The sequence below is a fragment of the Equus caballus genome, chromosome 11 (assembly GCF_041296265.1).
Source record: "Equus caballus isolate H_3958 breed thoroughbred chromosome 11, TB-T2T, whole genome shotgun sequence".
Taxonomy (NCBI): Eukaryota; Metazoa; Chordata; class Mammalia; order Perissodactyla; family Equidae; genus Equus; species Equus caballus.
Genome location: NC_091694.1, coordinates 58,561,395 through 58,576,405, shown reverse-complemented (window position 1 = coordinate 58,576,405; position 15,011 = coordinate 58,561,395). Strand labels below are relative to the sequence as shown.

General features: G+C 40.9%; 1 protein-coding gene across 25 annotated transcripts in view; it reads left to right on the top strand.

Moving 5' to 3' along the window:
- The window catches only part of SPECC1 (sperm antigen with calponin homology and coiled-coil domains 1), a 283,675-nt gene that overhangs the window by 202,170 nt on the left and 66,494 nt on the right, over positions 1-15,011 (top strand). For 8 of the 25 annotated variants that reach the window (XM_070228265.1, XM_023653589.2, XM_005597809.4 and 5 more), the window contains 2 exons: positions 12,932-13,077; positions 14,222-14,322. In XM_070228265.1, the coding sequence (XP_070084366.1) occupies positions 12,932-13,077; positions 14,222-14,322 (247 nt within the window). Of the gene's footprint in view, positions 1-1,522; positions 1,585-3,463; positions 3,555-3,970; positions 4,160-4,310; positions 5,746-12,931; positions 13,078-13,160; positions 13,286-14,221; positions 14,323-15,011 lie in introns of those variants that run through there. The other 17 variants (XM_070228271.1, XM_023653598.2, XM_070228272.1 and 14 more) reach the window with 6 other exon arrangements.

The following is a 15,011-nucleotide window of genomic DNA, read 5'->3' as shown; positions in this document are numbered from 1 at the left end:
GTGAACATGGAAAACCTACATCTAGCTGATGTGTGACTTTCCCTTCTGCTCTCGAGGGAGGAAAATCACACGATGTTTTGCCCCAGAAAGCTCTTCTTAACAGACACGTTTCAGAGGAAGGTGTTCCTAAGGTGAGCTCAAAGTTAATTATTATTTAAAATTTAAGTGGTTTACAAAAAAGATTATAAACAGTAGTTTAGGCTTTAACTAATGCAGTGTTGCCTTTCCCAAAAAATGTCCTGAACTTTGAGATTTTTGGATATTAGGAAACTGTTTTTAATTTTCAGATATCTCTCAAATATAAAATGTAGTATTTTTAAATCGGACTTAGTGGGTTCTGAATGCTGATTTGTATAGTTTGCCCTTATTACATGTTTTCCAGGATCAGGGGGTGTCATTGGCTAGCTTCTGAGCCTTTGGGTCTGTTGCGTTATCATGAATTTCATGACGTTGGAAAGAGTAGATTTCTTCCCAGAACTCTTTCGATTCTCTTACCAAACTTTCTCCAATCAAGCCCTCATTCCCTTGTTTATGACTTTCATATAAAACAGCCTCCAGGGAAGGATTAAAATACGACGTGTAGCTAGTTCCACGATTACTCTTGAAAATCAAGATCATTATTCTGCAGTCACACCTGTGCGCTCTGGCCATCTAAGTATGTGGATTTTAAGTTAAAGGAGAAGAATAGGAAAAGTAGGTTTCATAGTGTTCCCTGTTGAAATGATTGCAAGGTCATTCTCATTTGCTTTTGTGTCTGCTTTTGTGTATTTGTTCACTTGTCTTGCCTTTATATGGTGTGTTTTTGGAAGAGGAACCAAATCGTAACTTGCATTGCTTCATATATACATTATGTTAAAGATAAATTGTAAAAGACAAGTTGAGTCTGTGTGGTGGCCCTAAATAAGTGACTGTATGAGACGCTGCGTTTCTTACGTAGATTCTAAGATACAGGCCAGATGATACAGCTTGAACCCTGGTAGCACAGGAAATCTCTGCATGTGTCTTGACAGTTTAGGGCTCCACATGTTGTATCCTACATCTTCAAACTTAGGGTCACTTTTTTTTTCTTAACACAATATGTTTCTCTTTTGGTTTTTCCAGTGATTTGAAAACCTACCTCCCAAATCCAGCTTAATCCCTTATCACAAAACATTTCAAAATTCTAGAACTGACACCAATCCAGAACATGGCACGTTACTGAAACCCTGTAGGCGTCAGTGTGGTTCTTGCCTGTCATTGCACGGGGCAGGACTTCAGACAACTGCCGGTGCTGGCTTCTTGTCTGATTCTGTGCTTCTCTGGCAAGCTGCCCCTGCTACAGTGTTGACTGTTTGAAAGTTACTCACTGATGGCTCAACCACTTCCTGAAGGTACCACATAAGCAAGACTTGAAACCAGCTCACACCCTCACAGCTCTTGAAGCAACATAGTGTTTCCATCTTGGCTAAATGGGTTCTTGACTGAAACTCAATTTGACTTTGACAGTCATATAATGAGAACTCAAAAGCCTTTCTTGGTTCAGCCACAGCCAAAGAACTTGCAGAAAATTCTCTGATGAGGTCCTCCAAATGCAACTGAGAGAAGGTAAGAGCCTCTGAAAAGCACCTTGATGGTGAAGTGGGATGAACTGAGTCGTGTTCTCATTTTGCATCTATGTGCATTTGAGGGAATATAGTCAGGCGAGCAGGCGGGCAAATGAAGTGCCTGGGTGTGAATACAAGTTAGCACTTATTACCAAAAACTCAATCACTAAAACAAACTGGAGTATTATCTAACTTAGTGTTTTAGGTAATCCTAAAACAGCTCATTAGTGATCTTCAGTCCTGTTATGTTTTCAAAGATATTTTTATTTTGGAGTCAGAATAACTGATGTTAAGAAACATGGGAGGGCCGGCCCTGTGGCGCAGCGGTTAAGTGCGCACGTTCTGCTTCAGCAGCCCAGGATTCACCGGTTCGGATCCTGGGTGTGGACATGGCACCGCTTGGCAGGCCATGCAGTGGCAGGCGTCCCACATATAAAGTAGAGGAAGATGGGCACGGATGTTAGGTCAGGGCCAGTCTTCCTCAGCAAAAAGAGGAGGATTGGCAGCAGATGTTAGCTCAGGGCTCATCTTCCTCAAAAAAAAAATTAAGAAAGAAAAAAGAAACATGGGAAAATGAGGCTCTAGTCTCATCTTTGCCACCAACTGGCAAGGTGTCCTTCTGTGACCTAGCTCCTACCTCTGTCAGAAGATAAGAAGGAGTAGGTTGTTTTAAGGCCCCTGTAAGCTCTGCAGTTCTCTGAGACAAGGTCGGCTGGCCTGTCCCTGGTGCTCCCATCAGGGACTCAAGTGCCAGCCGTGGCGCCCTCCCAGTGCAACCCTCTGAACCTCCTTCACACAGTGGCCTCTCCCTGTTGAACTGAGCTGTGGACCTCATCTTTCTCTTCTAGAAATTTGAACAAGCCAATGTAGATGGGTTTTTTTTGCTGGAACTTTGTGGTAAATTTTCTTTTTTGAACCAGTGTAGTTTTTATGGACCTGAAAGTGATCTGTTTTCCTGAACATGTATAAATTAATGTATGGAAGGATAATGAGTAACTTTTTCAACTCTGGCTTCTTCCAGTTTGAAACAATTACGAGAAAGACATTGAAATTAAAACTTTCATCAAAATTAAAACAGCACATCTTTTTCCTGAAAAGTTGAGTCCTGGGGTCTGGCAGATACAGAGAACATACATGCAGCTGGATTTAATGACTTGATGGGCCACACATAGCCTTTCACCTGAAAGACATTGTTGACGAGCAGTCCACAACACAGGCTTCTCAAACAGTAGCTAGGACGGCCTTATGTGGTTTTTCTCTTAGTCTCAAACAGTAAAGACCATTGTTTTTAGGGTGACTTACTTGATTTTTACTGTGTCGGTCATATGATGCCAATAAGCATCCATGGAAAACACCTTTAAAAAAAGAGATCATTAGGGGCCAGCCCCATGGCATAGCAGTTAAGTCTGGCGCGCTCTACTTCTGCAGGCTAAGTTCACCGGTTCACGTGTTCCGATCCCGGGCATGGACCAGCACCATTCCTCAAGCCATGTCGTGGCAGTGACCCACATTCAAAGTAGAGGAAGACTGGCACAGATGTTAGCTTGGGGCCGAATCTTCCTCAAGCAAAAAGAGAGGAAGATTGGCAACGGATGTTAGCTCAGAGCGAATCTTCCTCACCAAAAAAAAAAGAGGTCATTAAAAACACTAAATGTCTCGGCCTTGTTAACTGTATTAGTTTCTGAAATAGAATGTCTAAGATTGAAAACGTGTTTAGCTTGTACCACTGGATCTTGCGTTGTCACCTCTGAAATGAGCAGCATGGCGGCATATCACTGCCAGACTTTCTGGAATTGGCTTTTAACTCTGCGTGTGCACAAATGTATTCTTGCCCTAACGTCCGTCGTGTGCCTGTGCCGCCCTGTATGTTGTTCTTACAGCTCTAATGTTGCACAGCCGCTCACCGAATGTTCTGTAGCTGTCGTGGAAAGGACAGTGGAAGGTGGAGGCGTAGCTCCCCGGGGCACTAAGGTATCCTTTCCAGCTCTCTTGCTGCAGAGGCTTTGATACAGTGCCCTTGGCGTGCTGGAGGGACCAGTTCTCGTTGGGATTCCTAAGCAGTTTCTGAGCAGACCACACAGTAGCACCTATGGCTGTCCGTGACCTCTGGCGTTTTATTTGGCCCTTGATGTGCAAACTGATCCTCTGGTATCCCAACAAACATAATCCTTTCGCTCTCATACTACTTATTTTTTCAGAGTTTAAATTTGCATTTTTGTCGTTAGATACATAGCCTGTAATTCTCAAGAGCTGTATCTGCTTCCCCTCTCCCCAACCCCCATCTTCACAGATTTGCTTTGAAAAGTATGGACATGAGCTGCCTATAGGCCTTTAGGATTTTTGTGCCATAATAATAAAAGAAACCTTTTTTTTGGCCTTGACTGTAGGACCGTAGAAGGAAGCACAAGCTCCTCTGTCAACTACAGAGGGGCCTATCTGTTCACCCTGGACATGGCTGCTTCACCAACACAGCTGTCTGTTGGTGAAGATCTAGTGGAAGGAGCCTGGTGATGAGATTTGGAAGTCTGGCGTTTTTCTCTGTCTGAAGATCTTTGACTTCCATAATAATTGGAAAAGTAGGAATTAAAACTTATTGGCCCTTTTCTGCATATTAGCTTTTCCCTGTGGGACAGTGTGAGCTGTTAATTCTTCTATTTGTAGACTAGGACCACATTGCAGTAAGTAACTCCTTTACCAGCCTTTCCCCTCCCATTTCTATTTTCACAGCTCCATGGTCCCTGTCAGCTAGCAGAGCGTTTGGTGGAAGAAAGACAGCCCAGCCCTTGCCATGATGGGAAACTGCAGCCATTTCTGTATGAAAGGGGGAGTAACGTGGAGGAGCAGTGGCCTCTTACAGAGAGCCGCACTGCCTCCTGGTAGCATCCACTGTTGCACAGAGTCGTTGCAATCAAGTCTCTGTACCTTTTTTCTACATGTTGGAATCAACTCATTGCACAATCAAAGATGAGTCCTCCCTCTGTTTTTCTTTCTTTCTCTCAGAAGATTCAGCAGTCATTTATTTGGAGCATAAGATGAAGTTGTTCTGAAAAAGAACAAAGTACAAGTCTGTCGTGAAAAAAATTTTTACATGCAACTAGAGTGTTCAGAGAAGGCAGTGGCATAGCAAATTCAGAGTGCTGGCATGCAACCTGTGCTTGTGTTTTACTTTTTGGAGTTTATTTTTATGCTTCCCTATGAATACGGTGTCTGATAATCTTGGAATTAACACTACTGAAGGCAAGATGGGAAGCCGTCTGTGTGACATCTCATCCTGAAGAAGTCGGGAAGTTGTGCTTGGTTTACATCAAGTCTTGATCGAGCCTGTTCACTCTGGGGTCTGACTTCATTACCTCATCTGAAACAAGCTGCAACTAAGTTTTGGTTTGATTTCCAAAGTCTCTCTTGGGCTCAACATAAATAGATATTTGGTTGATAATAAAGGATGTAGTTAAACCAGATAAGTTTACGCAATGACCGTGCTAGTTGGAATCTCACTGAAAACTAGTCAACAACTACAACAAAAGCCTCATGAATAAAACTTACCCTGGAAGCTTAAAGACTTAAATCCAGAAACGTATAATTCAAAGTGATCCAAATCCAAAATGTGATTTTAAGCTTTTGGAAGTACGTCTGTTTGTGGAGATCTGTATTCAGTCCAGCAACCTCCACCAGGCAAGACCTACTGCACTTCTCACATGAGGAGCTGACGTACAGTCCGGGCACGTCGGACCGTCAGCTGCGTTATCCAAGGGATGAGACGAGAGTTACCGCCGAGTACGAGGAAGGTTAGGAACAGGAATGCTGTTTAGCCCAGGAGGATGTTTTGAGAGCACAGAGTCACTAGAAAAATTTAACTTGGTGATCAAAAGAAGAGATGTTGACGTCTTTTCTGTAAGATGTTTAGACACTCGCTGGATTTGTCCTAATAGGATAGAAATTGATACCGGGAGACCTTTACCTGGGATCGAGAAGCCTTAGAATGATTTAAAATTCATTTACCAGGTGTTTTCAAATATAAACAAGAAGAAGAATGCAACCCCAACTTAAAATGCATGGCTGTGTTTGTACCCCATGTTTTGATCTGTCTTTACTCTGGGTACTGTTGAACATTTTTATATGTAAGCGTTTATGAAGTGCTAAATAAATATGTTATTATTTAGAAGAGTCTCTTGCCTGATTTTTAATCATGGGCCACGTTTCTGCAGGGCCTTTATGTCGTTTTGTTTTCAATTTTCTAGTGCATATAGTTTTAGAACTTGAAAGCCACATCAAATAACTAGAATTTGAGGTGGAAGCAAGCTGGACTTTCAATACAGGCTGTAAATAGGAGGTTGATTTTAAATATGAATGTAATTTTTTAATGACTATTATTAAAGCAAGAAGGGCAAGGAGCAAAATACCAATTTTGCGTAAATTAATTTTTAAAGCAAAACTCTGGAGTATTGGGAAATATAGTCCATGGAATTTGACAGCTTTTCTGGGGCTATCCCTGCTGCAGTTAATAGCCAGCGAAGCCAGATAGGAGGACAGTCGTCTCAGTTGTGCTGAGTCTGGACGATGCTTATAGCAGTATCTCCCCTGCTCAGGACCTCACTCCTCCAGGGACGCCTGCGCACCTTAGCTTAGGGTGGCTCCCGCCTGGCCGGCTGTGAAGCTCCACCACTCGAGAAGGTGGCTTTTTTCTCTCCAGAAGGAATTTCTGCTTCTTCTGCCTCAGTCAGGACTGTCCCTTGTTGTGGGGGTTCTTTTTATCCAGTTTTCAGTTTTCTCTCCAGGGTAGTTTTTCCAAGGATAGTTGTAACCTGGCTGTGTTTGTAGGAGGAGATGAGTCCAGAGTCCGCCTCTGCCACCATCTTGACGAGATCCCAGTGCGTGGAATTTGAAGTCTAGGTTTGTCTTACTGAAATTTAAAAACAGATTTTTTTGGTGATTTAATGTATTGGGTTTCTTAGTTGTGAAGTAATATTTAGGTATACTGATAACAAAATGGAGATGTATGAAGAAAAATATTAGTCTTTCTCCCCCTCCAGTCCCACCCTGTCAGGTAATCAGTGTGTGTATTTTTCTTTACCTCCCCTTTGCTTATGTAGATACATATAGTGTTCATTTTTATAAAAATGGGATTATGTACTCTGTACTTTGTTTCACTTAACAGTGTATCATGGGCATCCTTCCAGGGTAATATATATAAACTTAACTCATTGTCATAGCTACAAAGTATCCCAGAGGATGGATTTGCCCTAGACTATTCCAGTATTGTCATACTGGTGAACATCAAGGTTATATTTTCTAGGGTATTTTTTTCTTTCCAAATAATGCCATAATAACAGTCCTTATTCATATAGGCTTGTATACTTGTGTTTTTATTTTTATAGGATGAGTTCCTAAAAATACAATTCTTGCATTAAAAAATATGCACGTTTTAATTTTTAGTAGATAATGCCAGATTACTTACCTAAGACTTGTGACATTTTACTCTGGATGAGAGTCCTCATTTATACACAGCCTTAGCAGCTGTGATTAGTGTTAATCTTAATTTTTGCCAGTATGATAAGCACAAAATGCTATCTCTTTAGTACCCTTTAAAAAAAATTATGTTTATTTATTTGTTTTTGCCCTGAGTGAACATCCGTGCCAGTCTTCCTCTATTTTTTAGTATGTGGGCCACCAGCACAGCGTGGCCTCTAACAGACGAGTGGTGTAGGTCTGCGCCCGGGAACCAAACCTGGGCCACCAAAGAGGAGCGTGTTGAACCTAACCATTAGGCCATCAGGGCTGGCCCCCTTTAGTACTTTAATTTGCATTTCCGTGAGTGTATTTTTGTATGTTTATTAGCCATTTGCATTTTCTCTTTTGAGAATTGCTAGTCTAGCACTTTTGCTTTTTTTTCACTGAGCTGATTGTTTTTCTCTTATCAGTTTAAAAGTCAGTATTGTATTAGGGATGTTTGTTTATCTCAGTGTATTATGTGTCTTTTGATGTTACCGTCTTTGTCATGGAAAATTTTATATTGTTATGTAATATAATCTAGTGTTTTCCTTTAATGCTTCTGGGTTTTTGTTTTTGTTTGATTTCCCCTACCTTAATCTTATACAAATAAGCTGTTACATTTTCTTTGCTTATTTTACATACACACACACACTCTCACACTTACACACTCTCACGCTGACTCTCAGATATTGGATCCACTTTTCTTTACTTAGTCTGATGTGAGATGTGGGTCTCTTTCTTCCAGATGGATAACCAGCCATGTCAGCACCTTTTATTACCAAAACCATCCTTTGCCCACTGAATTGAAATGCTACCTTTACGTTACTTGTTTCATCTATATGCATAGGGACTTTCCCAGTATACCCTCATTTCTTTTTATCTTGAGCTGGTTTTGCTTTAAAATATTTTAATGGGAACATTAGCTTACTCTTAGCATTTTTTAAGCTTGGCTTTTCGTTTTAAATTGTCATCTTTCATGTATTTTCTTGTTTTCTCAAGGCAGATGCTAGCACGTGTCTAATTCTGTTGCTTGTCATAAATTTACAAATGTCTGTTCTCCTCTCAGTGCAGTCATTCTCTGCGTTTTACGTTATGAGATATACTCGTGGATCAGGGCATGTTTTTGCCCGTCACTTATTTTTGCTTGACCCTAAAAGTGTCTCAGGGCCTGACATTGGCCCAAGATCAGTGTCCAGAGATTCTGCTTAGATCTATACTCACCTTGCCTGACTGCTTTTAAAATCTTCTTCTCATATCTTAAACTAGAAGGAAGATTTTTTAAGGTAAATTTATGTCACATATTGGAGTCACATAAGCTTAGATAAAGTACAGAGGAATCGGTGCCTAGTGGGGGAAATTTATCAGTATCCAGTTTCTTCTCTGTTTGGTGAAACCAGAATTCAGAGCCAGCTTTCTGGGTCTAATTTTGTGTGGCCCATTGTCCATTTTAGGTCTATACTGTGGCTCTTCCTAATCTGCCCCATTCTGCTGCTTCCTTTGTGCCTGGGATAAACCATCCCTCCCCTCTAACCATCAGATCTTCATGTCACTGCTGCTTCTCAAGAAGAGTGCTCTGCTTGCTCCTCCCAGCCCTAGCCCTCTAGGATCAAGAACATTAGTGGAATTTTCCCATGTCTTCATTTTCTTTGAAAGGGAATTGAGGATAAACTCTTAGTATTCTCTTTCCATTTTTCCCACCCCCTTATTCTCTATGTAGCAGAAATTCTTCAGAGTCTGAGGCATGTAGATGATACCTTTCTGTAGTTTTCACTGCTGATGCAGGATTTTCATGATATATTTCTTTGCTTTTTACTGTTGGGATTTGGAGATAAAGATGCTTGTGTTCAAAATTGCCATCTTACCCTGTTTGTTTTTATTGTTGTCGATATACTTATATTGAAAGTCAAAGGTAAAATGCAGAAGACACTGTTTGACACCTCAGAGACAGGATACTTACTAATTTATCTCACTCTAGAGCAACAAACTTCTTTTAGATTTGTTTCATGCATAATAATAAGAAGTATTTTGAGAAAATTACATTCCAGGTAAGGACATAGAATGAGCAAAGGCACAGAGGCAGGACATAAAAGGAACAGAACTTCAGGTGGCCAGGCTAATAGTCTGAAAGCTAGGTGGGTGGAGGGGAGTCATAGGAAATAAGTCTGTATAGGACCAGGAAAGGCCTGGAGCTGGCCTTCACTCACTTGTTCAGGAAAGAGCCCCTGGCAGTTGTAAGTACGTGATTGACATGACTGGTGTTCTTTACAAATATTAGTCTGCCAATTGTGAAGGTAGCAGTGGTGTAAGGTGACATTTCCCAAATGTAGTTAACCTTTGAGTACCTTAAAAATCCTCATGTACAAGAGCTCGCACATGCCTGGATCAAAATAGACAGCAACACAAAGTCGTGTCCCATATGATGAGGTAAGTGCTATAGAAAACCAACAACATTTGAAGACTGTTCTGTAACCAAAGAAGGAAATCCGTGAATTAGAGAGGTGGAGGTAACATTTTAAAAATAAAAGCTAATTATAGATATATATGTATATGTGTGTTTAAATTATAACGAAAGCTATATAAGGTAGACTAGCAGGCAGTCAGTAGATGACGTGGTCCTTAGGAAATACATCTCCTGCCCTGTGTTCATGCGTCAAGTGACCTCACCTACAACTGTCATTCTCAGGTATGGGTTCCCACTTGCTAGGAGCAGATGATTGCATAAAAATAGGAGCAATGCAATAAATATTGGTATTATTTTTCCTTAAATGTATGTTGAATAAATTTTAAGAAGAAATACCATCAGCATTATTTTTTTAGGACCCTTGTATACCTGTCACAGGACAACCATGTATTATGGAAAATTTGAGAAAGGCATGGCCATACAGAGCTGGATTTGCATCCCAAATTCACCGTTCACAAGCCATGTCATTGTCAAACTTTTCATCTAAAATAAAGGATAATAACTTACAGAGTTTTTCTGGAAAATTCAGTTAGATGATGTTTATGAGAAACACGATACAGTGGCAGGCGTAGACAGTGGAGTTACATCATCCACATACTTATTAGTATCATAGTTTTACATGGCTGGGAGTGGATGGAAAACATGCCTTGTTTTTGTGGTTGTTTTAAACATGGCCCCTAAACATGAGGCAGCTATTTCATCTGAGATGCCCCTCGAGAGAGAGCAAACTGGTAAATGCTGTAGAGAAACCGAATGCATTAGGCTTATTGGAAGGTGGTATGTTTGTATAGAGTTGTATTTACAAACCATGCTGTGTTTTTGGGTTATTTGAGGGATTTTCAAGGCTCATTTGACTATATGTATGATTTTTATTTTACAAATTGACCTTAGAATCTAATATCTGTCTTGGGAGACAGTAGCTGGCCTTGAACAGATGTTTAACCCAAGAGTGGTACCATGCAGTTTTCCCTTCATTTAGTGAATTTGCTGCAGTACACCTGGCTATATGCTTTAATAGTCTTAATATGCTTTATAGAATACAGAGTTCTTATTCTTCCTTGGAACAGGGGAAATGTAATACTTCCTTTTTTGCTAGGGTTGTTCCTGGTTAATCCCAAAGAATTCTAAGACAGGCTAGTATAAGGAATTTCAAGCCTATTTACGATTAAAGTACTAATAAAACCAGTACTGTTCTTAGTAACTGTTTTCTTTGGTTCTTCAGTTCAGACTTTATTTTGTGAATCCCTGCACGTGCGTGTGTGCGCGCGTGCGCACGCACACACACACACACACACACACACACACAGAGTTGTATAACACGGTGAGTGTTTAGTGCAACAGCTTCCCCACTCAAACAACTTGCAGGGTTTTCTCGTACTGACTCTTATTGTTCTAGCCAGCCAGACTGATCGTTTGAAATACGGTCTGTGGACATCTGAAGGCAGGAGTGCCGGGAATGGGTCCTTGAACCCCTGCTCTTTCCTTGTGGAGTCTAAATGAGTCTTCCTAATTATCATTTGACATGTTGAATCACAGAGAAACTTAGACAACTGAAGGGAATACCTTAGCGGAATGTAGGATTCTCCGTTTTATTCTTATTAAATCATCAAGGAATGAAATGGAAATGAATTTTTAAAAATGATCTTCCTTTCAGGGGTGCCCTGAGTCTCTACAAGGCCCTTTGGTAGCAAGTCATTTAAATGGACTGGTAAGAAGGTGCTTCACTTTGTTTCTGACCTCCTGAGAATGGCTGGGACAGAAGTAGATTTTCTTTCTCTGCTTGTACCTACCCTGACTTTATTCTTTTTCTGCTTATTTACCACCTGATTTTAGACTGTGTAACACAATGGGGAAAATACAAAAATCAACCCCATTCAATTAAAAAACAATTTTTAAACCCATCCCCCTACCAGTTTCTGAAATGCCTGATACTGTCTTCCAAAGAAGTCATCAGTTTACTGATTTTTTTTTTTTTTCACTCGAAAGAAGGGCCTGTGGAGACAATAGTGTAGTGCAATGTGATTTCAGTGTTTTAAGTTCTGGTTCACTTAAATTTGTTCTATTCACGTTGATTACAGAGCAACAGAAGAAAGCTTTGAGAATTAAGGACAAGTAAATTCAACTGCAGAAGCTTATAAGTAGCTAGATTGATTTCAAAAAGATCAGTAAATAAATATTTTAAACTTCCGCTGACCTTATTAAAACATATGCCAGAACTATTCTGTTTAAGCCATTCTCATAAGTTAGTCATCTTCTTGCAAAACAGCTGTGGCAATTTGATATAATAAAAAGAGCAGTAATTTAGAAATCAGAAGATTGAGAGATCTTGTCTTGGCTCATTCACAGGGAGATTAAATGACATGCTAAAGTCCCCCAGATGAGGAAGCCATGCTTGAGAGAATTGAATCAGATGATCTGTCTTTAAAAGACGCTTCTATGAGTCTGTGCTGGAATTTAGAAACCACAGTAAGAACTTAACCAGGGAAGTTTGGGTGAGAGTAGGAGCTTCGCCTCATGCAGAATTGCAGTGTTATTCTAGAGTACTCTCAACTATTCTCACTCTTGGAGGGTAAGCAGTGAATGAAGCAGGATTCTGTTGTACATAATGGATTGCAGTCTAGCTGGTTTAGCAGAAAGGTATTAAATGGCTTGCAGGATTGTTGAGAGGGTGAAGAAACAGACTCCAGGCTGAGCTTCCAGGAACAACTCCCAAAGTCCCAACACAGAGCTGGGCTACCAGGGGAGCTGCTGCCTCTGCCGTGAACGGGAGCCCTAAAGTCAGGAGGCTGCCTGCCCAGTTGGAAAGCTACCACCACAGTTACCAACAGCGGAAGCATCCTGCCTCTGCTACAGTCTGTCTCAACACAGTGGACACCCTGTGCCCTGCCTCTCTCCCCTAGTTGGTCTCACGCCAAGTCTTGCCCACGTCCTGATTGATGGAACCCAAATCACATCTGAAATCTTAGGTGCAAGGAAGTCCTGAGATGTCATCCTTCCACCCTCTGTGTGCCATGTAGGGGTGGAATACACATTGACAAGCCAGTGCACTGTATCCACCATTGACAGTAAGCCAAATATTCATAAGTGACATTTGTATTGTTTTTTTACAGTTTGCAGAGTAGACTCATGTCCATTTTATTTAGCGCTAACGTCAAATCACTCTACATATAAAAATACTATTTCTGGCCATTTCCAAGAAAACATCTCTGATAAAAATCAAGAACAGTTACTACCTTATTTCCTAAAGATGCGAAGCTGATGCAGAAAACAGGATTTTAAATTTGGGATTCTCCTTCCAGATTTGTTTATTTTCTGCACGGCGGTTGTTTCCATCTATGTCTTTTCCCCATGGAAGCATCCTCCACCTTTTCAACGTGGTGTGCTCTTTACCGTGCAGACCTGTGAATGAAGAGTCAGAGCCCTGCGAGGTCGATGCTCCTGGCCGCTGGCGTGGTGTCTGCGTGGACAGAACACCTCCAACACCTTCGGAGTCTGCTACCACTGTGAAGTCCCTTATCAAGTCGTTTGACTTGGGACGCCCAGGTATTGAATCATTTTGTTTCATAAGCAAAACTCAATTTTAAACCGTGTCCCCATATATCAAACCTGTCTCTACTCCACACTAGCCCCAAGTTGCAGCAACCAGGAGGGCTCTTTGTAGATCGTTCCACATGCAGCCACCGCATAGAGAAGACTTGCTGCAGCCTGGTTCAAGCTCCAACGAGACGACGCTGGGGAGTCTGGCTCGTGTGTGAGTCAGTCTCCTCTGTCTCTCCACCTGTTCCTCACTTTCAATTCCCGCTTTGCCATCTTCCTTTTCTGCCTCTATGTCCATTAAATTCAAGTCACTGCTGTCTGCCTTCTTACGTTCTCATGAGAAGTAGTAGGGTCAACCAGAGGCTTCATCTCCTAGGAAACGAGGCAATGACTCTGCATCCAGCTCTCTGGTTGGTACCTCTGGCCTTCCACATCTCGCAGCATGCTCTTAGACTTTCTCCGCCTGGTCTTGTGTGTGACCAACTGTGCTAATCTGCCATTCTTGATCTTGGTACATTCCTGTCTTTTTCTGGAAATGTCTGGCTGACTCACAAGTCGCCTCTATTCACTGTTACTTATATATATGAGAAAAATGCATATCTGTACTCTACATATATAAATAAACAGAAGAAACCAAATTTACGCCTGTCCAAAATAACAATATATTTCTTCCCTTGACTGCAACAAATATGCCTGTTGTTTTGGAAGACTGGAGTCCTAGCTAAAATGTAGCTGGTTGCCTGCTAAAATAGTTTGCAACTAAATTAGCTTAAGATTAGACTACAAATACGGAAAGATATGAAAGCCCAGTGACTACATTTAGGCTATAAAGATGGGACGTCAGTTAACAATAATGGTTTGTGCAAGAATTTTCCTGTTCCTTCTTGCCTTCGGTGCCTCATTACATATACATTTTCTTTTTCCTCGTGTGTCTTACGTTTAAGACCAACCCCCATTTAGTTAGCTCCTTCCCTCTCATTCCCCAGTTCAGCACTAGTCCAGAGGAGTACAGGCTAAAAGAGGAAATGTGCTACCTTACAAGTGTCATGAGATGTCTCTTTAGTGACCAAAATAGTAACAAATCAGGAACTATGATTTGCTATTTTGAACAGGAACAACATATAGATGTTCCCATCTCTTTTCTCGGCAGGTGGAGCTGGGCAGAATATTTCTGTCCATAAGACCCCTAGAAGTCCCCTAAGTGGAATACCGGTGAGGACTGCGCCAGCCGCTGCCGTCTCTCCAATGCAGGTATGGGAAGAGCCTTGCATGTGTGGGGGTGGTCAGTGCCGCGTGCTATCATGATGGTGTCTTATACCTAAGCAACAAAAGAGGAGTGGAAACCAATTGATTTATCTTTTGAGGCACATTGAACATCGTTTTTAATAAGCCTAAAATAATAATAATGAAATTTTCATTAAAATTACACTTTGGGTGCCTGATAAAGGTCTGAGAGAGACACTGTAAACTTCATAAAATTGGTTAATAGCTCGCTCTTTGTTTTCTACAAGATGACACTTGAAATTTTCAGTTAAAGGCTGTAATCTTTACTAGAAATGGACATTAAACTAGATCTTTTTCTCAAAGAATTGTTTTTGAAAAATGCCCCGGAGAGAGAGAATGTTAACAATTTATAAGTTCTTAGAGTTCACTGAATGCAACCTATGTCACCTGTGATATCTTCTGAAGATTTTAGACCAAAGCTTCTTGGCATTTTCTAAGACCAGGGCTTTTGATGTGATTGATAGCATTCAGCATGCTGCTTGCCAAGCTGAGATTGATGTTGTTATTAACAAGTACCGTTTTTTGGTATCCTTAGTAGCTATGTATATTGTTTGGGATCTTTTAAGGTTTTTTTTCGCTTTTTTGTCCTTGAAGGGGTCTTCCACCACCTTATATGAAAAAGCAAATAAAACTACTATTTATTTTATGATAATCAT